This window comes from Hippocampus zosterae, chromosome 1, assembly GCF_025434085.1.
Source record: "Hippocampus zosterae strain Florida chromosome 1, ASM2543408v3, whole genome shotgun sequence".
NCBI lineage: Eukaryota > Metazoa > Chordata > Actinopteri > Syngnathiformes > Syngnathidae > Hippocampus > Hippocampus zosterae.
In genome coordinates, this window is record NC_067451.1 from 40,755,952 (window position 1) to 40,781,843 (window position 25,892).

At 42.0% G+C, this 25,892-nt stretch overlaps 1 protein-coding gene across 6 annotated transcripts; it reads left to right on the top strand.

Annotated features, from left to right (window-relative positions):
• The first annotated feature begins 1,661 nt into the window (after positions 1 to 1,661).
• LOC127608481 (protein MGARP-like) lies at positions 1,662 to 25,439 on the top strand. 6 transcript variants are annotated; one of them, XM_052077595.1, is made up of 8 exons: positions 1,662 to 1,872; positions 3,776 to 3,876; positions 7,655 to 7,760; positions 9,167 to 9,184; positions 14,595 to 14,849; positions 20,007 to 21,037; positions 21,652 to 21,698; positions 23,251 to 25,439. In XM_052077595.1, the coding sequence occupies exons 1-7, from the start codon at positions 1,797 to 1,799 to the stop codon at positions 21,685 to 21,687; spliced, it is 1,623 nt and encodes a 540-aa protein (XP_051933555.1). In that variant the 5' UTR covers positions 1,662 to 1,796; the 3' UTR covers positions 21,688 to 21,698; positions 23,251 to 25,439. The 6 variants fall into 6 exon arrangements, with proteins under 6 accessions (XP_051933555.1, XP_051933558.1, XP_051933574.1 ...); XM_052077598.1 differs by lacking the exon at positions 21,652 to 21,698; XM_052077614.1 differs by lacking the exon at positions 20,007 to 21,037.
• Positions 25,440 to 25,892: the final 453 nt, after the last annotated feature.

Genomic DNA, 25,892 nt, shown 5'->3' on the forward strand with positions numbered 1-25,892 from the left:
TCCCTGTGGAGGTTGGTTGCAGAGGATTTGCAGCCCGTTCCTTGGCCAGAGCCTACTGTAGTTTAGGCATCGATGGAGAGAGGAAAAGGAGAGCCATCCGCAATACCACTGAAGCGGCAGAAAGAGCCTCAAGATGGCTGTGGCTCAAAAGAGGAGATCCATGGAGTCATGGTAGCTAGCTAGCTGTCTGGACACAAGCCGGGACTTGATCAACCCCGGCTGGGTCACCTGGAGGAGGGCGTCTGATAGTTGAAAGACCCGAAACGTCCAGTGAATCCAGGAACATCACTGATGATGTGTCCAGACTAGGCATCAGTAGATGTATGTACACAGGTAAATAAAACCAGAATATGATGCTTTGCAAATTATGGTTGCCAGCCAATCTTTGAGCAAATATCACATGAGCCCCCAACACTTCCTGCTTTACATAACTTGCACCTTTTTTATTTTTATTGATTTTTTTTAATTGATATTATTTATTTTCAATGTAGTGGCACGGTGGATGACTGATTAGCATGTACCCCTTACAGTACAGAAGTTGTGGGTTCCAATCCTGCTTTGGCCTTCCAATGTGGAGTTTGCATGTTCTACCTGTGCCTGTGTTGGGTTTCTCTGGGGACTCCGGTTTCTTCGCCCGTCCTAAAAGCATGCATGGTAGGGTAATTGAACACTCTTTTTTTTGTACCGAACTGTGATTGTACAGTATTAGTGATTGTGACTGTGAATGGTTGTTTTTCCATTTGTGCCCTTTAATTGGCTGACAACCAGGCGGGGTGTCCCCCGCCTACTCCTCCAAGACAGCTGGGATAGGCCCAGCCTGCCAACAGCCCTGTGACGATAAAGCGGTTCAGATAATTGATGGATGAAAAAATACGAAAACGCACACACGCACACACACACACACACACGCACGCACACACACGCACACACACACACACGCACACACACACACATACACACGCGCGCACACACGCACACACGCACACGCGCGCGCACACACACGCACACACGCGCGCACACACACACGCACACACACACGCACACACGCACACACACACGCACGCACACACACACGCACACACACGCACACGCGCGCGCACACACACGCACACACGCGCGCACACACACACGCACACACACACGCACACACGCACACACACACGCACGCACACACACACACACACACACACACACATGCGCGCGCGCGCACACACGCACGCGCACACACCGGGAGGTGGTAAAAAAAAACACTGGCGGAGTTTAGCTGCAGGTACTTCAACTCAACCCGTTGGTACCTATGCCTAAAGCCAAATTGAGGCAGGATTTTTTCTTTCTAGACCTGGATTTGACACCTCTGCCCCGTCATGCTCAAGAAAAACACTTGTTGGTACAGTACTGTATATTAACGAATGCAGCCTATTAGTTCCTGTTCACAACAGTCAATAAAGTAAACCTATTTAACCACCGTGCCGGGAGCTAATTCCAAAAATACAAATCAAATTACGAGTAGTCAGAAAAACGAAGTTAATTTATGACAGGCAAATATAGCATTTTAATATGCAATCAATGCCATATTGAGTACGGTACGAGACAGAAGTACAGTACCCTCCGCTACGACAGGTGGCGACAAAGAACATTTAATCTTATGGTCCAACTCTTTATCCAAAGAAGAAAACTAAAACAGGTTCTTCGACCCCCCTCTCACGTTTCCCAGTACAGTACAGTATAGTGAATCAAACCCGGGTTGGCTGTTCTGCGCTTGCTAAGCTCACGTTCTTTCGCCTCACGCAACAGAGATGTTTGCCTGTAGAGTGGCCTGGCGAAGGTGTGGACCTTTAGCCAAGAGAACAACCTGCAAACTGCTTCGCGATGGTGAGCCCATTCAAACAACAAAGCCCTTTTTATATTTAACGCGAGACAATGCCATGGATCGGTTGCGTTGCTTCTTCAACGAGACCACGAGTGTCATCAGGGAAATAGTACACGTTGTTCCAGATGAGTCCTGCACTCATTGCAGCGATGTCAAGTCCCACGTTGAAACGTGAAGGTTATTTTAGAATTTCTATTCGCGTCGTGATGGTGACTCATTCTATACAAATGTGCATAAACGTTTAGGAAAATGCATTGGGAAACCAAGACGTTTAACGAGCATAATTATTCTTGCTTTCTGTCTAGTCTCGAACAAGGTACAATCTGTTACATTTTAAGATTAAGATATCCTTTATTTGTCCCGCATTGGGGAAATTACAATCAGAATTCATAAAGGAAAACGCTGGGCAGGGAGAGGGAAAAACACACTCGAACTATCCTCTTCTGAGGATCATTTAAGTCCAGGATAAAAAAAGACCCTAGCACACAAATAAGCATATGACAGTTACAACAAGTCACAAGACATAACATGTAATAAGGGGGAGGATGAATGGGAAGAGGGGGCGGGGGGTCACCGCGTCGCGGTCGCCTGACCAGCTACCTGCACGGATTCCCACGTGCCCTCCGCAGGTCGAACCACGTCACGTCGTTTTCAATCATATGTGTCTTTGGCGTGGTTGAAAGAGTTCATTTAAACGATCAGGTATGATTTCTGTATGTTTGTGTGTGTGACTTTCACCACAGTATGCAAGAAATGGTTGCTACTGTGGGACACGTGTTATGTGACCGTTGACAAATTGATAGAATGCATCAGAGTTCTGTAAATCTGAAGCCCCAAAGTTACTTAAACCTAATTTGAGTTCCTGCTTGGGTCAAAAACTAATACGCGCTGAAAGACGTTTAATCACTTGTTTACATCGGCTACAAAAAAAAACATTTATGTTCAATTGCTTTTTCTGTTAGCTTTTATTAAAATAAGGCCAGTTCACAACATGCCAATGAGAATACCGGATATTTGGTCATTCTTAAATTATGTAAGCATTCAGGAAGGCATGCACGGTCGATTGTCTCGTGTTCAGTAAGGCTGTTATACGGAACGATAATGCTAATTTGATGAATTTATTTATTGCACGATAAACTAATCAAAATAGGAAAGCTCATTTTGACAGGTGCATGTTTTGTATCGATCATGCTTTTTTGTTCGTTGTACACATACCTGTGAACTCATACGGTTTAGCCATAGTTCATACGGATTGGTGAATCTTACGTATATGGCCGTTTCGCACAAATCATACGGATTCTGAAAATTTCAATTTTTTTTTGAATGATTTGGACTGGGTGAAAAAAGTAACGCAGGAATACAACTCTGAACACAGTAATGCTACTAAGTAGAATGATGATTAGACATTAACCAGACATTGTATTATGGAGATTTACAATAAATATCATTGAAAAAATTTCTGCTGTTATTTTGACATATAAAATGCTTTGGGATGTTATAAGGATTTTTTTGCTCTTTATAAGTATTTTTTGGTAGTTTTTACAGTTTGGCGCTCCAAAAATTTGACAGGTATGTGTAAGGTTTAATAGGATTTTTTGTTTTGCTATCATGAATTTATCGAAGATTTCAAGTCAATAATAAAGAAAAATGATGTTGTAGCCATTTCTGTCACATACAAGGTACTGTAGTTACATAATCTGGACCATGTTGCTATACTCTTCAACCTCTACCATTTGTGACTGTTGCAAGGTCACTTTCTTAGTCTGATTTGTCGCCGTTAACAAGATTTGCATTTAGCCTATTATGTGACTGGTGGATAAACGGTCTTCTGTTAGCTTAGCAGATGATGCAGTTTTGTGTAATTGTTTATTTAATTAGATTTTTTGGGGGCTTTTGTTTTTCCAGGTTTGCAACAGAGGCAAATGTCATCAACACCTGGCGGGTCTGGTGAAAACATTCTTTACACTGTGCTGTGTGGTGGAGCTTTAGTTGGTGCTGTATCATATGTTAGTTGTCGGGTTCCCCTGTTCTCTATTTTCATTTTGAATTTATTATTTACGATCAAACATACAGTGGCATCTAGGGACGAATACAGCCTTTTGAATTGTCCACATTTTGTTCCGGAAATCTCTGAACACAACCTTAATATGGCCGGATATTAAAATCATGAAATAAATAATGGGGCACATTAGCTAAAATGGTTGAAAATTAGCAAAAATACTTGTAGATAGTTTGGGCTGTGCGATATAACGATATGCAGGTTATCGCAAAGACGAAAGAGAACATTTTATCGTGTGACTTTTTCCACTATCATGTATTCATGTCACTTTATCGAATATTGCATTGTCATTTGTCTTCTGCAGCAAATTGAATGCAATAAATAATTTCATCAAATAAGCTTGATCCCGTGCTGTACATGTTGTTCATACGCAAGGTTGCGGGGGCAGTTGGTTTCCCATGGTTGTTGTAAAGGTGTTTTTTGTTCGCAAAAGGCAAATGAATATCGTGCATTCGGGACTTTGAAATGTAAACGTTATAGGGGTAGTAAACGTTGTAAAGGGGTACTTTGAAACGAGGTTCGACTGTACAGAGCAGTGAATCACAATACATTATCACCGTACTAAACAAACATATGGTTCAATATTAAATCTCATGAAAACTAATAAATATTGAGGTGGGTAAATGCAAATAAATACTATTGTGTTGACAAAGAACAAACTAAGAAAAAACAAATGTAGTAATTAGCTACTAACAAAAATAAACAAACAAGCAATGTCCTCATGGTATGCTTGATATGCCTTCAAACTATACAAGCATAACAGCGTTTATTTTGAGCCTCATCACAACACAATGAATAGCATGTCTTAGGTTTTTCCGATAAGTGAATGGCGGCGACGTCTCATAAAAGCTTCAAGGGACTGCTTATGTCACCTGAATCTGGGGAGTCGGCAGGTCGAGGCGAAGCGAGACGTAGCCACGGCAAGTGATAGCAAGTTTAGCAACTAGTTTTGGCTGGCTACTACTCCTTGCTGAACATGTCGCGGTTTTGCTGCGAACTCAACAAACATAGCCTCCATCATCGCACCTCCATGGTGGCAAATAAGGTACACTTCATACAAATATCGTTCTCATGAAATGATCAGTTTTGAATAGATTAATTTCATTGCCAACATGAAAAAAAAGTGAATTACTACATAGTGTTGGGCTGTACCGGTTAGCGCAGGGCTCGCCAACCCCAACTGTTGAGCATTGTTGGACCAAAATAAACAAAAAACAAATATAATAATAAAAATAATAATAATGCATGTTATTTATAAGCGCCTTTCAAGACACCCAAGGACACTTTACAATAACAAAAAACACAAAACAATACGGGTTGAGCAGCGGCAGCCAAAAGCGCCAGTGTTCACTCATCCCGGAAGTCAGAAAGAAACCGCAAGGGAGGGAGAGGGGGAGAAAAAAAACCCACGCTTGAACCATCCTCATTTTGAGGATGAATTGAGTTCGGCAAAAAACCCCTGCACAAGCATATGACAGTTACAACAGGTCACAAGACATAAACAATGAAGACGGTGATACAAGGGAGTGTATGAAGAAGGGGGTGATGGTGGGGGACTAGCTTTCGTGCATACTTTCATCAGGGGAAGGTCGAGATAGCAGATGTTGTTTTGGTAGCAGGCTGCCCAAGAATTTCAGACAGCCTAAGAGTCTGTGGCTTATGTCTCTTTAGTGGCGTCGATCAGCCAAATCCGTGATTTCTGTCAATATTTGAGCACGGGTTCCAGTTTCTCCAAGTTGTTGTCCATCCTGCACTGACGCTCCAAAACCGCAACAGTTTGTGGTTGAGCACAGTCTGAGTCTGAGTGTTAGACATAGGCGTTATGCCATCCGTAGACCGGCAGCCTCTTCACTTCCAATAGAGCCGCTCCCGTCGGTTGAATTACACCAAACAGCAGCATACCTGCTACCAGAAGGCCGATAATGTAGATGTCATCCACATCCTCAACGTACAGTGTTGACAGGCACACTTTTCTCCGCTTCCTCCATGGATCTAGGGTGTACCCGGCAGCAAGTGTCTTCTCGTCGAGAAAATTTTGTCGATTGCTTCGAGAGACCAGCCAACCAATTCCACGTTTGTTTTTAGGATGGAAATATGACAGGAGGCTAGGAAAAGTCAGACAAAGACAGCACATGGCCTGAGTGGCGAGCTGGGAAGGGGGGGGGGAGCAGGAGCAGAAAGCAAAAGCGTCCGCCTTTGTCGAGAGCCAAGCAAGAAGTGTCTGGAGCCGCAAAAAATAAAAAGCCTTTTAATGAAGGCAACACATGCTTTATGTACCTATATTAGCCTGCTGTCAACACGACGAAGTTGGCTACAAATACACAACGAGCATGTACCCCGCCTCCTGCCCAAAGACAGCTGGGATATAGGCTCTAGCGCGCCCCACGACCCTTGTGAGGATCAGGGGATTACAAAATGGATGGATGGATGGATGTTTCGCTGCAACAACAGGTGGAAGAGGCAAAAGCTCACTTCTCTGTTTACATGGCGAGCATTTGTCAATTAGATAGATGGAAACTGTGCTTTTTACAGATCAGCTCCTTATCTCACTCCGTCCACATATCCAGCCCATAAATCTGCGTTGGTTCGGAACACTTCCTTGAAGCCATGCTTTTTCACTTAGCAATGTTAGAAAACAAATCCAACCATCCAACATACATACATACTACTGTATACACAATACATCACCTTAACCCTCGTAGTCCACCGCTTGCGATAAATGTAAAATTATGTCTTTGAATCAAAGGCAAAGGCATTTGGAAAAACACGATATACATATTTTGCATCGTAGAGACCCATTATAATTCATATTCTTGAATGTATCGTAAAACTAATGTGTAAACATGCATTTCACGCGATTTTTACGTCAATCGCTTTGTTTTCGCTTGGACAGACGTATGCATGCCACATTGTTGGGTTGAGGTCATTCCAATTGTGCAACTTTTAGGTGGCGCCAGAGGATCGCAAATGAGTTTGCCTTTTTGCAGGAGGCTTCAAACCAATGCATTTTACATGAACACGTCCGGTCGGGATTGTTCGTAGGGCTTGGTTGGGACCTCCAGACACAATTTTTTTTTCCTTTTGCAAAAAATAAAGAAAAAAAAATCCCAAAGAACTAATAAAATCTATATATGTATGGATAGCACAGATGCCTCTGAATATTTTGAGTGTTTGAAAAAAAAAAGAATGTTTGTATAACACAAAATACATCATTACAAAAATTGTAAAATGCGTAACTTCGGTTTTTTTTCATTTGAAGGACCCAAGGGTTAAATGATGATTAGTTTTTAATACATATCACGTTCCAATCAGCCCAGATCGCATAGAGAAATAAATAAATGCTGACTTTCTGCTTTGGCTCTCACCGGGGGTGTTCGCTTTCTGCTCTGATCCTCTCCCCTTTGTTTTATTCTTTTGTGCTGCCTTTTGCCTTTCCCTACCATCTAAAAAACTCATGGCACGAAGCAGTAAACCACCGGACTTCACTATCTGTCTCCTTCTATTGGTCATTATTATTTTTAATGTTACAGTACTTGGTCGGGTTGTTAACGGTGCAGACAAATTCCTTGTGTGTTTTTATATACGTGGCAAATAAAGATGATTCCTATGTGACAGCTCTAAATGTAAAAGGAAACCCTCCATGCATGAGCCGTGTTAATGTGATAGTACAATCCACAACTTGTCAAATTGTTATTGTTCTAAGACTGTGAAATTTCTCTCTTCAGGCTTTCAACACTGTGTCCACTGACAATGCCAGATTCAATGATCGCATTTCTGAAATTAATGCTAGACCCAAGAAAGAATGGACGCCTAAACCATGGCCTCCTAAGAGTAAGTACCTACTTGTATCCCACCATGAGTTGTACAGTGTCTACGCCAGGGGTGCGCAAACCTTTTGGACCGAAGATCTACTTTTCAATCAACCAACCTGCCACGATCGACCCGTTACCGCACACGCACGCATATGCATGCATGCACGCCATGATGAGCAATAGCCTGACGCTGAGGCATGCGACACACTTGGGCAGCCTGTTAATGATCGTAGCTCACGCGTACCATTTTAAAATGCTTCTCTCGGCCCTCCAGATTCCCATTCTTTGCCCGTCCCCTCGGTGAATTGTACAAAACAAACTCTGAATGAGAATAATGACAATGATAAAAGAAATGGCGCAACAACTCTGATCACAAGCTGCAACTGCTGAGCGCTAACAACTTCCGGTGACGCAGTCACACGTCACCATAGGTTAAAAAGGACCTGCTTTATTTGATTTTATTTTTTAAATACTTTTTGTGAAAGTGAGACTGATTGAAAGATTAGGGTGCAGTGTGCATTAACACAAAAACTATATTACCAACCTGCACAAAGATATACCCGGTAAATGTTTTTTTTTCCTTCTACACCCCTCGGATCGACTTGGGACCAGTGCTTGATCTATTGGTCGATCACGATCGACGTAATGGGCACCCCTGGTTTACGCAAATATGTGCGATTCACTGGTCATGAAGGCATCTCTTAAAAGAATATTTTTGGTACCTATCCTGTGTTCTAATTCAATTTTATTTATTGAGCACTTTCATGCACCCTGTAACATGATAACATGATAAGCTGTTCACTGTCGTAACCGAAGTCTGCGAAACGGTTAAATACAACACGGTTGAGCAAAGTACTGGGCACAAATCCAATAAAAAAGCCAGAAACAAATGGAAAAAAAGACCACAGAAGACTAAACGGTAAAAGTCAACCCTCAAGCTGAGTTAAAGGCCAGTGAGATCGACTAAATTAGTTTGTGGCAGCGACTTGGACAGGAAGTGAATTGGCCTGTCTGTACTTATTCACTGTTTTTGTGCCCAGGCCAACGCCCTGTGTAATAAAATGATTGCTTTGGCACATCCTTGATCTTCATGTTCTTTCCTTAAGTCTTACTTTTCTTTTAATAACAAAGGGGTCCCAAGAATTTTGTCCATTTGTAAACTGTACTTGCACTTCTGACTCTCCTTTTTGTCGCCTGGCCTAGGTTATTTTAGGAGACCTTTCAAAAAATCGACGAAATGAAATTGTCCAGGACATTTTGCAGTAGGAAAGAAAATCCATAACTTATGTGTATTCTTCAATACTTACATCCAGTAAAAGTCTCTGGCTTTTGTTTTTCAATATTTTATAAAAACATTGTGTAGATCACTGTATGTTTGCCATTTTCCAAATGATAACATGGACATTTTGTCTCTGTTGTTTGCAGGCCAGGATGTTGAAGATGGTAAGTTGATTTGAATATGATTCGTGTTCATTTATTAATCATTGCTTGATAACTTGACGTGAATGCTCGCATCGTGTCTCACAGAAATTTTGGGTCTTGTCCAAGTCCCTGTAATTTTCTGTATATTTTTCTTTTAAACAGTGGGAATGAAAAGCCGTCCTTCACGTTACCTGTCTTGTGAATGAGATTTTTGATCACGTTTATTGAAGAAACCTCCTCTTGTGATTACCCTCCAAGCTTAACTTAGCGTGTAATCTTTCCTCTGCACTATTTTTGTTTTTTTTTCCACTGAAGTGTTTTGTTGGTACATTATCGGTGCTGAATTGAAAACGTTTCGTATTGCCATCATTTCCTCAACACATCTATCAGAAGGACTTGACAGAACTAAGCTCACAGAACTAACCCTACTTCCTGTAACCCTTCTGTTTTTTTCTTCCCCTTTTTCAATGTAATTGTAATGCTAAGGTCTATTCCTGCCTGTCAACGGATATTCAACCTTAAACTGGACTCTTTGGATCTGAAAAGGAAATCTCTTTTCCTCTATCCTCAAGCGCATCAGACATGACTTTTTTCAGTTTTGGGCAATATTAAAGGACCACATATGGACTTTAAATCACAAGTAGCCACTTCGAACAACATTGCCAATTGTTACAAACACCAGTTTGCGCCTCCCTAAAATGGGTTGTTTAGATTAGGGATGTCCAATTGGCGCGAAGAAAACCTGAAAGATGCAATGGCTGCTTTGACATTGGTCACATTTGGATTAGTTTAAAAGATATGTGCCGCAATTATACACTACTCTCAAAGAGTACGGGATTTTGGTGCTTTTGGATGAAATTTCCAAATGAACCTAAAATGCTTCTACTGGTGATCAAAATTGTACCTTCTCTAATTCTTGTGTCCAACTGTCCAACTGTTTGCACACCTTGAAATTCTCTAAGTAGCCAAACGTCAAAATCCACGAATGTGTTTGATCCATGAATCGACCATTCACCTTTCTGTGACTCGTCCAGTCTCTGTATATCTGTTGCAACCTACTGATGACGCTCTTTAAACGCAGTGGCCATGTTAGCTCTGAGGACATGCTATTTGAAGCTTGATGAGTTCCTGTTGCTCATTTGTTAGGTGTTGTCTTGGTCTCATGTCAGAATATTAACAGCATGACTGTAATTTAACGCTACTTCTAAAGAACCAGAAAATGTTTTGGCCAATTTATGGACCAAACACCTGATGGGAAATTTGCCATTTAGCTGCCATTCGAATTGTGCAATAAGGATGTAGTACAAGCCCAACTCAACTCAACTGTATTTCTAGAGCACTTTCAAACAGCCATTGCTGCATACAAAGTGCTGTACATGGAGCAACTAACGTAAATATAACAATAAAGCAATAATCGGTGACAAAGATGGTAGTGGGCACCAAACAGTAAAACTAAGATCAAATCTGACTCGTGCTGAGTCAAATGCCAAAGAATACAAGTGAGTTTTGAGGCGGGTTTTAAAAATGGGCTGTGAGGGGGCTTGCCGAATGTTCAGTGGGAGGTAATTCCAGAGAGAAGGACCAGCAACGGAAAAGGCTCGATCCCCTCTGAGCTTCCGTTTGGTTCTTGGTACTTCTAATAATGTCTGGTCCACAGACCTGAGCCGCCGGGCAGGTGTGTAGGGACGGATGAGCTCAGAGAGATAAGGTGGCGCGAGGTCATTTAAAGCCCAGTATCCCAACTCTTTCTGTGGAGTGTTTGCATATCGCCACTGGCCTTTTAAAAACAACAATGACCATTTGTCATTTACATTTTTTTCTTAACAATAGTGGAGTGTTTATATTTCGGACATCCCTTTTAACAGTTAAAAAATAATAATTATGACAAAAATGGACAGTTTTTTTTTCTCCACAGGACAGTGGCGATATGCACGGTTGGGGGTATGAATCCAGCTTGGGCCCTGCCTCGTGAATTTCGCATGGGTTTTCTCCAGGTACTCTGGCATTCACCCACATTCTAAAAACAAGCATTGTAGTTCATCAAAGTCTCTAAATTGTCATTAGGTGTTAATGTGAACGCTTTTTTGTCTATTTATCACGTGGTTAGCTGACGACCAGTCCAGGTTATTCACCGCCTTTTGCTTGAAGTCAGATGAATTATGGTCCAGTGCTAAAAAGGAAAAGTGGTATCAAAAATTAATAGATTGCATTTTAGCAGAAAATGGAGAAACAATTTCAATTAGTGCCATTTGCAACTCAAATTAACTTTATTCATTGTTATGTTCGCTTTAACTAGATTGTTCAGGTTGTAGCAAATCTAAAAAGCCCTCTATAAATCAAGACTGTTCTGTTTCTTCTTATTATTATTACTATGATGATGACTGCATCATTTTTGTTGCTGTATTGTTATTAATGTTGCAAGTAGTATTCAAGAAGCCACATCGGAGGAAATGTTGGTGCACCCACACTTTTCATCTGCCTCCCACCCCTTTAAAATAAATAAATAACAATAAGGTTGCACTGGCAGAATGAACTACAGTAATCCCTCGTTTATCGCGTGGGTTACGTTCCAAAAAGAACCTGTAATAAGTGAAATTCGTGAAGTAGGATTTAAAAAATAAAAATGTGCTGTATGGGCATACAGCACATTTGACAAAGTTGTACTTGGTACTTGATCGTCAGCTTTATTTTTTTACAGTTACTATACAACACTTAACTATGTATACAATGCAGAGGCAATTACTTTAAGACTGCAAGGGAAGCTCGGCTTCCCCTAAAATGTCAAAAAGTAAGTGATCAAATAAATGTGTGTAGGTACAATAGTCATTGACTAAATATGCGCTCCAACGCACTCAACTTTAGTTCCGAATCAGCGTCATATTACTGGTTACGACACCACTCTCTTCTTATTCATTCCCGCAGCTTCACTGTGCTTTAAACTGTGTGGACGCTGAGAGTCGAACACGCGAATGCTGGGCGTCTAGAGAGTTAAGTGTAGGTTGTCCCAATGCATTGAAACGAGACGAGTGATTGGATAAATGCTGGTTTAGTCCCGCCCATTGGACGCTGATCGTCTCTGGGTGTCTATGGATAGTGGGCGTTTATGGGCTATGGGCTGGCCCGGAAGCTCAGCTTTTCTGCATGATGATTGGATGATCTGTCTGAGGCTGAATCTCTTTTTGATTGACAGCGAAATGAGCCAATCACCGATCTTATGGTGAAGGGATCCTTTTCATTTTCTTGAAAAGGAACATAGAGTAGAATTCACGTATAAATTAACGGACACATTTTATGATGTAGGCCGAAATTGAGCTTCCCCTCCTTGACAGACCAGCATCCGCCACTGATACAATGAAACCAAAGACCAAAAACTTGCAAAGGTAAGTGTGGCAAGCTGTACAGAGACGAGGTGCGGAGACTGTTCATGTTGGTCAGTCCCTTAGCTAATCAGGACGCAGAACACAATTCACTGTTTAAAAAAAAAAAAAAAACTGCACTAAAAAAAAATTGTGAACCAGCGAAGCCGCAGAAGGTGAACCGCGTTATAGCGAGGGATTACTGTACGTACACCAATGCAGCAGTCTCTAGAATCCTTATCGCCTGTCTTGCCAACGAATGTAGAAAGTTAGTAGTGCAATGCAGGCAAATGATGTTGCCTGTGTCAAATTGTAATTTGACACAGCCAAAAAAGCTAATCCCAAAAAGGAAACGTAGAATGAAGGCAGAACTTGTTTTAAATATTTTCATTGTCCTTAGCACTTTCTATAATTGAAGGGGATAAAATATGGAAATTGCAACTTGGATTTTTATGATAAAACAAATGCTGGCTCCAGCCTTCCTGTGTAAAGTTGGGTCTCCCCGGGCCTGGATGGGTTTTCTCCGGGTACTCCGGTTTCCTCCCACATTCCAAAAACATGCATGGCAGGCTGATTGAACATTATAAATTGCCACCAAGTGTGAGTGCGAGCGAGGATGGTTGTTCGTCTCTGTGTGCCCTGCGATTGGCTGGCAACCGGTTCAAGGTGTCCCCCGACTACTGCCCGAAAAGGCTCCAGCACCCTGGCCCCCCAAATGGGAGGATAAAATGGATCAGAAAATGGATGGATGGATAATAAAACAAAAAACACTCTAATTGGGGTTGTTTGCCATCAATATGCCTACAGTAGATCCATCATTAGTAATTTATTTTGTGCTTCATGGAGTTAATTGGTTTCTGGAGCACAGTTTTGTGTTTTGCATTCATGATTACGTGTTAGGGGGATTTTCACTTAGCATCGTACCAGCGCTGCTGTTCAATGTTCTCCTCACTAACCTAAATCACTTGCAGAGATCCTGATAGCTTGGTAATTGGATGGTAAGAAACGAGATTCACCTTCTCCCCATTGTCATCTAATTTATCATCCACAATAGTTTCCTTTTCTTTTCCTTCCTTGACTTGCCTCCCTTCTGTTTGCATGTGATGCTTGTTATTGTGGAATCTGTTTTCAGAGAAGTTATGCTTAAATTTGGAAAGTATTTTGGATTTGAGGAAATTGATACAAACAAACTTAAGCTCTACTGGCTGTTGCACTTTAATTCAACTTTTCATTGTTTCAGATGGACATTCCCGCATGTATGACACACCATTTATTTACGATAGCATGCAACTATAGTCATTTTAATGAAGAAAGAAAATTACTGTTTTCCTCAATTTCAGGTCAAACCATTGTTTTCTTAATGTTAAGTTTAACTTTAAAACAAATATCATGCCTTCACATTTGGCTGTGCCATCCAAAATTGACAAATGTTATAAGTTTCAATTAGTTTTCACGAATCTGATTGTCCTCGATATTATTACCCAACTGATTTACCTTTAGCGTAAGCATAGGCGTTTTGACAGGGTGGCAAGGGCATCTTCATCGTGTGTGTGTGTGTGTGTTTGTGTGTGTGTGTTTGTGTGTGTACGCGTGCGCATGTGCGCACACACCTGCACGCAGTCGGGCGTGTGGGTGTTGGGAGGCGGAGGGGGGGGGGTATAACCTCTGCCCCCCCAACTGAACATCCTGCCACACCTGGTAAAACTTTTTAGAGCCACCGGTGACAGTAAGGGCTGGTGTCCCTTCAAATATTGAATTTTGACAGGACATGAAAAGTTGGATTGAACAAGGCGCCCCCCCCCCGATCCCCCCCCCCCAAATTTTTGCCTTCCAAATGTCTATCATATTCGTTTTTAAAACAGTATTCAGCATGTAATTAGCTTTATTCATTTTTTACAGGCAGTTTTTGAAACCTGCATGTCCAGATTCATGGATTAAACTAGCCACCACCTTTCTTTCAGTGAGGCTCTTTCGCTGATAGGGTGCAGTGTGCATAGCAAGTGATACGCTAGAAATGTGTTCAGCAGTCAAATGAGTATTCTACCAAGTATAATAGCCTTGCTTTTGTATTGTAGGGGATGAAGAGGAACAAGTAGAAGAAGCCAGTGAAGTCGCAGCAGCTGACAACGAGGCAGAGACTGTAGTGGATGAAGTTGCGCAAATTGTCGTTGAGGGTGCTGAGGGTGTTGCTGAGATTGCACAAGAGGTTGCAGCAGCTGCACAGCAAGTGGAGGTCATTGCAGATGAAGTAGTCCAAGTGGCTAAAGTTGTTGAGGAGGCTGCCCATGACGTCCCGCAACAAGTTGCCGTGGAGGACCCCAAAAGCAATGGTATGACTTCCTCTCATAAGGAGACCACAGCTACCTCTGAGGCCTGAGTTCTCTTCACATTTGCAAAGGTGACGCATATTCACACATAGTCAGTCTAAATTAGGGTTAATTGCTGCTAAAAGGTTGTATTGTTCTGAAAAAGATACAAATACATACGGAGAGTATTCACAGCACTTCACTTTTCATTTTCTCATGGTATTTTCACGACCATACAGCATGCCGTATTAAAAGGTGTTATGCATTTTAGTTTCGAGTACTATTTCCTTAGTTAACACTTACATAAGATGCATGGTAAAACGTACGCTAGCTTAAAAAAATACAGTAGCATGCATGCACGCTAGAGTATGCTTCTAAAAAGGTAGCAGGAACAAAACTGAGTTTGGTTGTACAGTGAAACTCCTCTACAACGAAACCCCACATGGGCGAAAATACCCCCTATTGTGAAAAATCTTCATGCATTAACACTATTTCCACTCTCCTACCCCCCATATAACGAAATCGAAATACGAAATCTTTTTCATTGCTCTTGCCTCGCGACGAGATTCCCTACAACAAAGTCTAATCCACCAACGACCTCTACCGCTTCGTTCGGAAACGGCAACAGCAACCACCACACTGGTTTACACATGTGCAGTAGTCCATGAAGTAATCGTTAATTTTAAACAGATTACACATTCGTTTGTGTGTGTGTGTGTACACCAGTGGCGGATGCTGGTCTCTCATGTTGGGGAAGCTCAATTTTGGCCGACAGCATAAAATGTGTCCGTTTATATAAACGCAAATTCTACTTTGCGTTCCTTTTCAACAAAATTATTTGTAACCCTGTCATACCAACAAGGCGTCTTTTCCAGGAACTTAACGAGTGGCCTACAACTACAGCAACTACAATAAAACCCACCAGTAATAAAAGATTAATTCGTCGCTTATCGTTTTTAACAAAAAGAGTGTCGCTAAGATGATTAGAAGTCATCTCCAGTTCAATTTAGAACAGAATGAGAATTGAAAGTGCTCCCACGGATGCCGACACGAAAAGATCGGTGACCCGCTCATTTCGATGTCAATCAAACTGGAACACAGGCTCAGACAGATCATCCAATCTGATGCAGAAAAGCTGAGCGTCCAGTACCCAGTCCCAGAGACGCAGAGCGTCCGTGGGCGGGACAAAAAACGGTTTGTATCCAATGACTCGTCTCCGTTCAACACATGGCGACAACCTACCCTGAACTCTCGAGACGCTCAATGTCCGGACGCAGTAGACGCTCAGCGTCCACCGTTTAAAGCACAGCGAAGCTGCGGGAATGAAGGAGAAGTGAGTCGCGTCTTAACCAGTAAGAAGAAGCTGATTTGGAACAAAAGTTGAGCATGTTGTAGTGCATATTTAGTAAATGACATGTACACACAATGAAATTTCGCAGACGACACCACGGTCATCGGTCTCATCAAAGACGGCGACGAGTCTGCGTACCGCCAACAAGTGGAGCAGCTGGAGCTCTGGTGCGGCCGACACAACCTCGGGCTGAACACGCTCAAGACTGTAGAGATGATCGTGGACTTCAGGAAACATTCTTCTCCTCAGTTGCCCCTCACACTATCCAACTGCCCTGTGTCAACCGTCGAGACCTTCAAGTTCCTGGGAATCACAGTCTCCCAGGACATGAAGTGGGAAGTCAACACCATCTCCATCCTGAAAAGGGCCCGGCAGCGAATGTACTTCCTGAGGCTGCTGAGGAAGCATGGCTTGCCACAGGAGGTGCTACGACAGTTCTACACGGCAGTCATCGAATCAATCCTGTGTTCTTCCATCACGGTTTGGTTTGGGGCCGCCACAAAAAAGGACAAAATCCGACTTCAACGGACAGTTAGGACGGCAGAAAAAATCGTTGGCATCGCCCTACCCACACTTGAGGACTTGCACACTGCAAGAATCAAGACAAGGGCACGGAAAATCCTCCTGGATCCCCCGCACCCTGCCCACCACCTTTTTCAGCCACTCCCCTCAGGCAGACGCTACAGATCTATGCGTACCAAATCCAGTAGACACTTAAACAGCTTCTTCCCTCTAGCCATTAACTCCTTAAACAGTCACTGACATAGTCACTCTTCTTGCACCACAAAATGGTATTACAAAACTACTGGTATACTCTAAAATGGTTCAATGATTTTGTTGTTTACGATGATACTAGTGCAGCGTGTTATACCGGAGACAAATTCCTTGTGTGTTCTACATACTTGGCCAATAAAGATGATTCTGATTCTGATTCTGATTTACATTCATATATTTCATCACTTATTCTTTGACATTTTGACATTTTAGGGGAAGCTGAGCTTCCCTTGCAGTCCGAGAGCAATTGCCACTGGTGTACACATACGTTTGTGTGAGTGTGTTTACATCCGAGATCAAATTTGCTACAGTGAAAAAACCCCTTGTTGTGAAAAATTTCTTGTGCAAACATGATTTCGTTGTAAAGGAGTTTCACTGTACTTTACTGAAGTGTTTAACAATGAATTTAGGATTTTTTTTTTTCAATCCTCGTCCTCAAATCCATCAAAGTCCTAATTTTCAGTGTCCGAAATGAACAGCTGCAAGCTTGAACAGTGTAAGCACACTATTAAGCCCAAGCATCCGAATCCATTCACAAATTGTGCCGTAACTCCCAGTCTTGATAAAGCTGTGTTCGCCATTGCTCCCACGCCGCTCGCCACTTCACTGCATGTCGCAGTTGTGCTGGATCACTGCTGATTCCACTAAATATACTAAATGGGCGACTCATTCCAGACATCAAAGTGCATTGGCCGTAAAAAACAATCAGGAAAATTGAAATGGTGACACATAGATTGCCGCTATGTCTCCACAACTGAGTAATAGTTCATCTTTTTGTTGTTTTCTTTTTGCATGTTTTCAGCAATTATCTTTAAACGTGTCTACACAAGTCTATACATCTTCCCACTCCTTTTTGAGCATAGAAAAGTGGTGTTAAGTGCTCCGATTCTATTTTTGCCCGATGGTTGCTTTTTTATTTTTCCACGTTCAAATGAAACATTCAAATCTAATTAATCATTTCAAATTTATTTAGGAACGAATTTCTGAATTCACTTTACCGGTGATTATGTAGTCTAAGTGAAGTGCTGTGAATACATTGTGGATGCACCGTTATGTGTGTCTTGTATTTTTTGAAGTGGGTTTAATTTGTGAATCGTTCGTCCTCGATGGAGTAAAATTCAGATTTTGTAAAGTGATGTGTCGGCCCGGAGCCAGACCCCACGCCTTCTCCCGGGGACCAGGGGCGCGCCGTGGCGTTCCGTCTCTTCCCGGGCGTCAGCTGAAGGATCCGGTGGGCCGACACAAAAGAAGCGAAAAATGAACGGTTTCTTAGTCGAGCCGCATATCAGGGGACACACCAGACGTTTCTAAGAGCTTGAAGCCGAGATCGTTTGAAGTCCAAAGTCCAGAGGCCGAGGTGCAGGCTGGTCACAAATGAGTTTATTCAATCAAACCCGGAGAGGTACAGATGTGCACATCGGAAAATTCAGAAAACTCCCCGGAATACACACAGTTTTTTACAGCGATATGAGGGCAACCCCTCTCATTTCATTGGTTAGTTTCTAAGATCGTTTCTTAACTTAATGGTGTCATACTGCTTTGTGTAAATCTGGTTGGCTGTGGCTTTCTTTGTTAGCTAGATTTTAATGGTATCTATAATTACTTAGTTTGTGGATTATAATAGTATCACAGTTGTTCTGTTTATAAAAATATAATAGGGGCCCCTACTGGGCCTTTGTATGATTGCTTGTGGCTTTCACCATATCTGTATGCGTGGCTACCTCGTAATGATCTTTCCTGAGCAGACAACGGCCGTTTTTTTGTTGCTAATCTTAACAATGACCGTTTCGGGGCGGTTAACTTGCTTTGTCAAGTTCTGTTTGTCTTATGCAGCTGGAGGCTGTAAATTTCTCCAGTGTGGGACAAATAACGGGTATCGTAGCCTATCTAAGGGTGGCCAACTTGCTTTGCTATGTTCTGCTTACCTTAACAACGACCATCTAAGGGCGACCACCTTGTGTAGCGATGACAACCATACTCATTTCCCGCTCGCTACATTGGAATGTGCAAGGTTTGTATTCTTTACCTTTAAACCTACACCGTTTAACATGAAACAGATACCCCTATGCACACGCACTTCAGTACTCTCTTTGCTGCGTAGGTCAAGCCGGTGATGAATGATATAGTTTTGTTCGAATGAAACCTATTAGAAGAGATCAAAAGTTGGTAGCTAGCACGCTTCGTTAATATACAATTAGCTTCTGGGTTCCACATTTGTTTGACATTAATTTCTCTGTTTGACAACCGTATGCCCGTTTTTTTTCTCTATCAGCTATGAGTTATTAACATGCTTTAACACAGTATTAATATAAAACACACTACAAAAGTGATAACGTTGAATGATAATTAGCGCTAATGGTTTGAAATCCTACATATAGCATGACATAAAGAAGGAGGGGGTAAGCTTCGCTGCAGTTGTGAGTGAAATAATTGTGATCACACAAAATGCAAACATTGGCCTACTTTGACTTTGCAAGATAAATGACATACACGGATATTCAGTTAATCTGTTTACTGAATTAAATATTATTTTGTGATTTAATTTGTAGGTATTCATAGGAAGATACCAGTGTAATGAGAAATATTTTTTTAAATCGTGTTTTATTCATTAGACTTGGGTTTATTTACTTGTCATTATAATTCATGTAATTAGTGCAACTATTTTTTTCTGAATTAAATGTCAATGTTGTGTGCAATTTATAATTATTCAATATGTGATCATATTTATTTTTTGCAAATAAGCTGCACCATGAGCACTGTGAACAGTTATTTTTAAGTGATAGAGCCATGAAATAAAGCTGCTATCCCATTAAGGATTACTTCTTTCTTTAATTTGTCCAAATGGATGTTTTTATGATGGTATTGTGTCAGAGGTAACTATGGTCAAAATTTCGAACGCAAAGTTAAATGTTAGGTACATTGAAGGTTTCAGCAACCAATTAAAATCATATGATGTTTGCTCCCCTTCGCTAACAATATCGTGTTGTATGAGCTGAATGCAGCAATGTAAAACTCAAGCATCATTGACGGCGAGATGGCTGGATTTTATTTTGCAGTGGTGCTGACAGATGAAGTAGAGGAAGAAATGGTATGCGCTGGAATTGTTGATGAAGCAGCAGTCAATGATGTACCTCTGCCCCCAGAAGTAATGGCATTCGTTGAGGCAAAACCAGCAATGCTGAATGAGGAGGCAGCCCCATCACCAGTCGAGGCCGTATTGGGAGTCGAAAAAGCTGCGGCACAAATAGAGGCTGTACCAGTGGTAGAGCAGGTCCAAACCCCGGGAGAGCATTCATCATTGGTCGAGAACATGCTGCCACCTCCGGAGGTTCCACAACTGTTTGAGCTTGCGCCAGCAGTGACGGAGGCTCCAATACATTTGCAAGTCGCACAAGCAGCTGAGTGGTCCATAACACCACAGGACTTCACGTTGGCTGTTGAAGAGTCCTCAGCACAAGTTGAGGTTGTACCAGCAGTAGCTGAGTCGTCAGTGGTGCTTGAGGAAGTGCTCACACCTGTCTCAGCTGAGGAGCCCTCTGTGTTTGTGGGGGCTGCACCAGTGTTTGAGGAGACCCCAACTCTTGTCATAATGATACAGGCTCTTGAGGAGGATCCAATACTGGTGGAGGATATACCAGTGACTGAAGAAGCCGTGGCACCTGTTGCGTGTGTCCCAGCAACTGAAAATGTCCCATCCCCAGCTGTCCTTGCCCAAGTGGTTGAAGAGGCCCCATACATTGTTCAGGTTGCACCGGTGGTGGAAGAAGCTTTGCCCCTCGTGGATTCTCCCCCAGCACCTGAAGAGACTGCATCAGTGGTCCAGGCACCCCCCACAATATTTCAGGTGTCACCGCTAGTTGAGGAGAAGACGTTGCCACTTAAAGTTGAAGCAGCAGTGGCAGGGGTTCCTCCAGGAGAAGAACCAAATGTCGACTTGGTTACCTCGATGATGGAGGCTCGAGAAAAAGATCCCAAGCGAGAGTACATAATTGTGGTTTTGGAAGGAACTGTTAAGGCAGAAAAGTCTGCCAAAGTACTCGGAGTGGCACCAATGAGTGGAAGAATCATCCCAGCACAGGAAGATGAGGTACAACATTTTGTATTGCATTGATCACTCAGATTAAGATTCAATGCAGTATGTTTAAATTTTTTCGGAAAATAGTACCGGTAGTTATGATTTTGTTGGGGAGCATGTCAAAGTCCTTCTATTCAATACTATAAACGATCAAAAGTATTCAAGCACTTAAGGTGGTTTGACTTGGCCTCCAATTTCATCTTTACTTTTAGTATTTCAGCTCCCTGGGACTTTTTGTTCAATTGCGCATTGAGGTTAATGTCAAGGAGAGCGCCATCATCAGTTACATGATGATTTGCTTGCACCGCAGTGTGCAATGGAAGGTTGACAGAGTTCTGACCTTAACCCAGTTGTAAACTTCTGCCATTAACTAATGTGAATGATTGTCTTATTCAGCGTTGTTGTTAGACCTCCTAAAGGCTCGTCTGGATCACTGGGCAGAAAAATTCAAATCCCACAGATCTAACAAGTGATGAGAAGTACCAGCCACTCAGATTAAGCTTTCTACTCTCGTTGCTGTAATGATGATGTGTGTGCCAGTCATTTTGTACTTATGTGACACTTGCACATTTGGTCTTATTGAGGTTAATGGAAACAAAGACTGATTTTCAAATTCTGCTGTTCAGGATAAACGACATCTTCTTAGGATCCAAATGCAGTAAATTCATCAAAGGTACTGCACTTCGAAATGTTTCTATCATGAAAGAATAGGATACCGTATTTTCACGACTATTCGACGCACCGTACGGTTGGGCGCAGTCTCATTAATGGGTGACATTTCTGTATTTTACACAGACAAACCGCACTGTATTAATGGCCGCAGTTTTACAGTGGTAAAACATACGCCAGCTTAAACATACAGCATGCATGCGCGCACGCTAACATGTTGGCTTGAAGCATACCGTAGCATGCCAAGACATACAGATACAAGCTAAAACACATTTTTAAAAAGGCAACGAAAGCAGAACTGAGTTCGGGTGTATTTTATTTAGCCATCGTGCAATGTTCTCACGTTTTTTGATCAATCATCACCCAGAAATCCATCAAAGTCCTCATCCTCTGTATCCGAAGCAGAGGACTGCACATCTCAGTTGTCATTGAATGCATCACATGCTAGTGTGAGTTGCGACGCATTGCCGAGCGGAAAGAAGGAGCAGCAACAGTAAAGTCAACATTTCTCTCGTGTGAAGCTTTCCCACATTTGAAAGTAAAGAACAGAGCGAAACATGGTGGCAGCACGCGTGTGTGTGTAGAAAGAATTGAACAATTGTGCAAGTACCATAATCCATCAAAAACGCCGCGTTCCCTCTCGTTGTCAGTCACTCTCATTGCCATGCGGCTCCACAGAAATGATGCGGCTTTGCCAAAAACTCGAACAACAGTGCAAGCAGACACGTTCGTCCAATCAGCCACAATCCATTTGCAAATTGTGGCGTAACTCGCCCAGCGCTGCCTCTCACTCTTTGTAAAGTTGTGTTTGCCATCGATCATCCATTGTTCCCATGCTGTTCGCAACTTTACTTTGAACGCCCGGTTGATGCCGATGTCCAGCGGTTGGAGTTGTTTAGTCAAGCCTCCGGGAGTAACGGCAAGCTCAGAGTTCATTTGCTTGACTTGGTTTTTCACCGCTGCTGTGAGATGGGCACGCATGCCAAAAGCATAACCGATGGCTTGAAGTTTGAACTGAGCTTCGTAGGCGTGTCTCTTTGTCGAATTTATTTTAGGGGTTTCTTAGAAACCAAAACCGGAGTTGTTTTGCAACAATGCACATTGCCACACTCTATACAGGTGTTGGTACCTGCTTGCGGCGTCCCTTTAGCGTCCACTTACACGCCCACCCTTCACCCATTGGCGGACTGCTCCCCAGCATGCCTCTCTCTCTCTCTCCCTCTCTCTCGCTCTCCCTCTCCATATATGTATATATACACGCCCACCCTTCCCTGATTGGCCGACTTCTTTGCCGCATGCCTGTCAAGTCACTTCCGCCTTTTCTCAGCTTGTCGGCTGTCAGTCAGATTTTGGAACTCAGCGCATACAGAAGACGCTCCGCACCATAAGGCGTCCTGTCCATTTTGGAGAAAATTTAAGACTTTTAATGGCGCCTTATAGTCGTGAAAATACGGTACTTTCTATGTTGTGCCCATGATGTAATTGAATTGAAAATTGAACTAAAGTTGATGCACTTGGGACATTAATAATAAATACCTTCCAGTCCTTCATCACAGAAAACAGTTCTGGAGTGATGTTTCCTGTGTAGCAGAAGAAGAGGAATTTCCCTGTTCCATCTTTTATCTTTAACAAATACATAAATGTGATATAAAAGGGTCGACCATCTTACCAATGTGAAGAATACAGTCTATGCAATAGTGATTATTCAATTTTTCAAATGCGCACAGGCAGAATTCTTGGTCACCTTTTAAAGAAAGAAAAATCCACAATGGTAATTGAAATAGAAAATGTGTCAAAATATCAACTGACAAATCCGAGCCCTTCTAGGAGAATGTCTTTTGGACAAATGGGGAAAATAAACTGGAGCTTTTTGGCGAGTCAACTCATTCACCCAAAATTCGCTGCCACAAACACCCAAGAATAGCCACTGATGCAAATTTGGACTGTTGTTAAAGCTCTGATCTGAATCCTGTTGAGCATCTGTGAAAAGTGCAGAAACAGGCAGCCTGGAGAATGCACCCTTCAAAGCAGACTATGCTGAAGGAGTTTGCTTTCGAGTCGCATGCCCAGGTTTCCTAGGCAGTTTTTGGTTTAAGAAAAAAAATCCATCCGTGACCATGCCAGGGTATCCGAATTGCAACACTAGCGTGTACACTCCATGTGTGCACAACACTTTGTATGTCATTGAGTCAAATCTAAAAGAAAATCTTTTCAGAGTCGTTACATCCCCCATTCCAAACCCGACCCTCGCTCCCATTCTCACACACCTACTGTTAGCGTTTACTACTTCATGATCGCTCCATTTGAATATGTTCATAATTCATTGCATTGTCCTCATCAATACCCAGCTACATGTGATGGGAATCTACAGTGTTCTTGGTCAACTGTACCAAACATTCCCATCTCCAAACTCAGGTTTTTACCTTCTCTTTGTTTGGAACTGGACACCTGCGCTATCATTCTGCAGCGAATGAGGGAAATCAAAGGAACACAATAGCCCAAGACACTTCCTGATACTGTACTTGACACCTTTTTAACAAACACAACATTAAGCCGCGATACCCACATCTGTACCGCATACAACACTGTTGACGTGTTTTGTAGTCTCAAATGTTTTCCTTTTCTTTTTTAATACCAATATAGTGTTGTATTCCACATGTGGTAGATGTCAACAATGGGGACATTGTTATTTAATGAATACTGTATATCTTAACATTTTTATAACTGCTCTTTCTGTCGGTTTTACTGCCTTAGCAAATTAAGATTGATAAGGAAAGGTAATTTGAGCTTTTACTCACTCTGATAGTTAATGCCACAAAGGAGAATTATATAAGCATCATGCTCCTTGAAAATGTGTTGATGTTTGTCAAAGCCATTTTGGTCATGTGCCACGTGGTAGTTCAGGGTTTCTGTCAGAGAGTCATTATGACCACGAAAGCCAAAGAAATCGTATGGTTGTGTTTAACTAGTTGACCTGAAGATCATCATCCATCCATCCATTTACCAATCCACTTTATCCTCACAAGGGTCGCACCCTCACAGCCTGCCGTGCATGTTTTTGGAATGTGGGAGGAAACTGGAGTACCCGGAGAAAACCCATGCAGGCATGGGGAGGCCGGAGCTGTAATTGAACGCGGTACCTCTTCACTGTGAGGTCACCGGGCCGCCCTTGAAGATCATCAGTGATGTAAAATCGTGGCAAGCTAATGTCATTACGATAAATACTATTTTCAAAGCTATTTTTAAAAGGGATTTGGTTTTAATAAATGATTGTAAAACTGGTTAAAGTGGTGGTGATGGGAAGGCAATTTTTGTACAGCAAAAACAAAAACAAAAAACGTTGACCAAGGAACAGAGTTTACTGGCTTTAGTGAGCCACATAAAATGATGTGGTGGGCTGGGACTTGCCCCCTGGCCTTGAGTTCGACACTTGTGTTGTATGATATCAAGGCTTGACGCCAAAACTGATATGTCTGTGTTGATTGCCTGAGGTGCAAAGCATTCACTCAGAAGCCACAGCTCTATTAGTCTCCAGGTTTCAAAAATGTCTACTTATTTAAGCACTTGTCTTGTGTTATTTTCCCGTATTTGTGAAAGTTCAGAGATTAGCATTTTGACCTGCAGTGTTTGTGTACATATTGATAATATACACTTAACGTTTCTGTTTATGGTGTTACAGGCAAGACAATGTGATCTGTGATTCTCCCCTTTCTTGCAGAATAAATTGGGTTTGGGGGTAACAAGATTCTGTTGTTTGAACTTTTATTTTGAGATTAAAAAGATGTTTTTGGTGTGGTTTTTTTATGTTCTTCATTTAATAGTTTTTTTTTTGTCCAAGCAAAACTGACCACCTGATCCAAGATTATTTTTTAACACAGACCCAAGTTAGAATGAGTACATTTGTATTAATACTTTTACTCATACTTACTAACATGTATTAGATAAGGGTTCTGAAGGGTTACTTGACGCTCAAGAGCATATTGCAAGCGGTGCAGGCTTGGAGTAAAGATGTTGAATATATGCGTGCACACACACACATACACGTTTATTTATATAGCACTTTCACTACAGCTGGAGCTGTAACGAAGCGCTTAACAGAACCTTTTACATAACAGTAATACAAGAGTGTGTGTGTGTGTGTGTATATATATATATACAGTATATATATATATATATATATATATATATATATATGTGT

What these genes read in the sequence shown, in the direction of transcription:
- LOC127608481 (XM_052077595.1), top strand. Translation starts at nt 1,797, where the DNA reads ATGTTTGCCTGTAGAGTGGCCTGGCGAAGGTGTGGACCTTTAGCCAAG. An exon ending in CTGCAAACTGCTTCGCGATG is followed by an intron (nt 1,873 to 3,775) that starts GTGAGCCCATTC and finishes TTGTTTTTCCAG; the next exon opens with GTTTGCAACAGAGGCAAATG. An exon ending in TCCCAGCACAGGAAGATGAG is followed by an intron (nt 21,038 to 21,651) that starts GTACAACATTTT and finishes TCTGCTGTTCAG; the next exon opens with GATAAACGACATCTTCTTAG.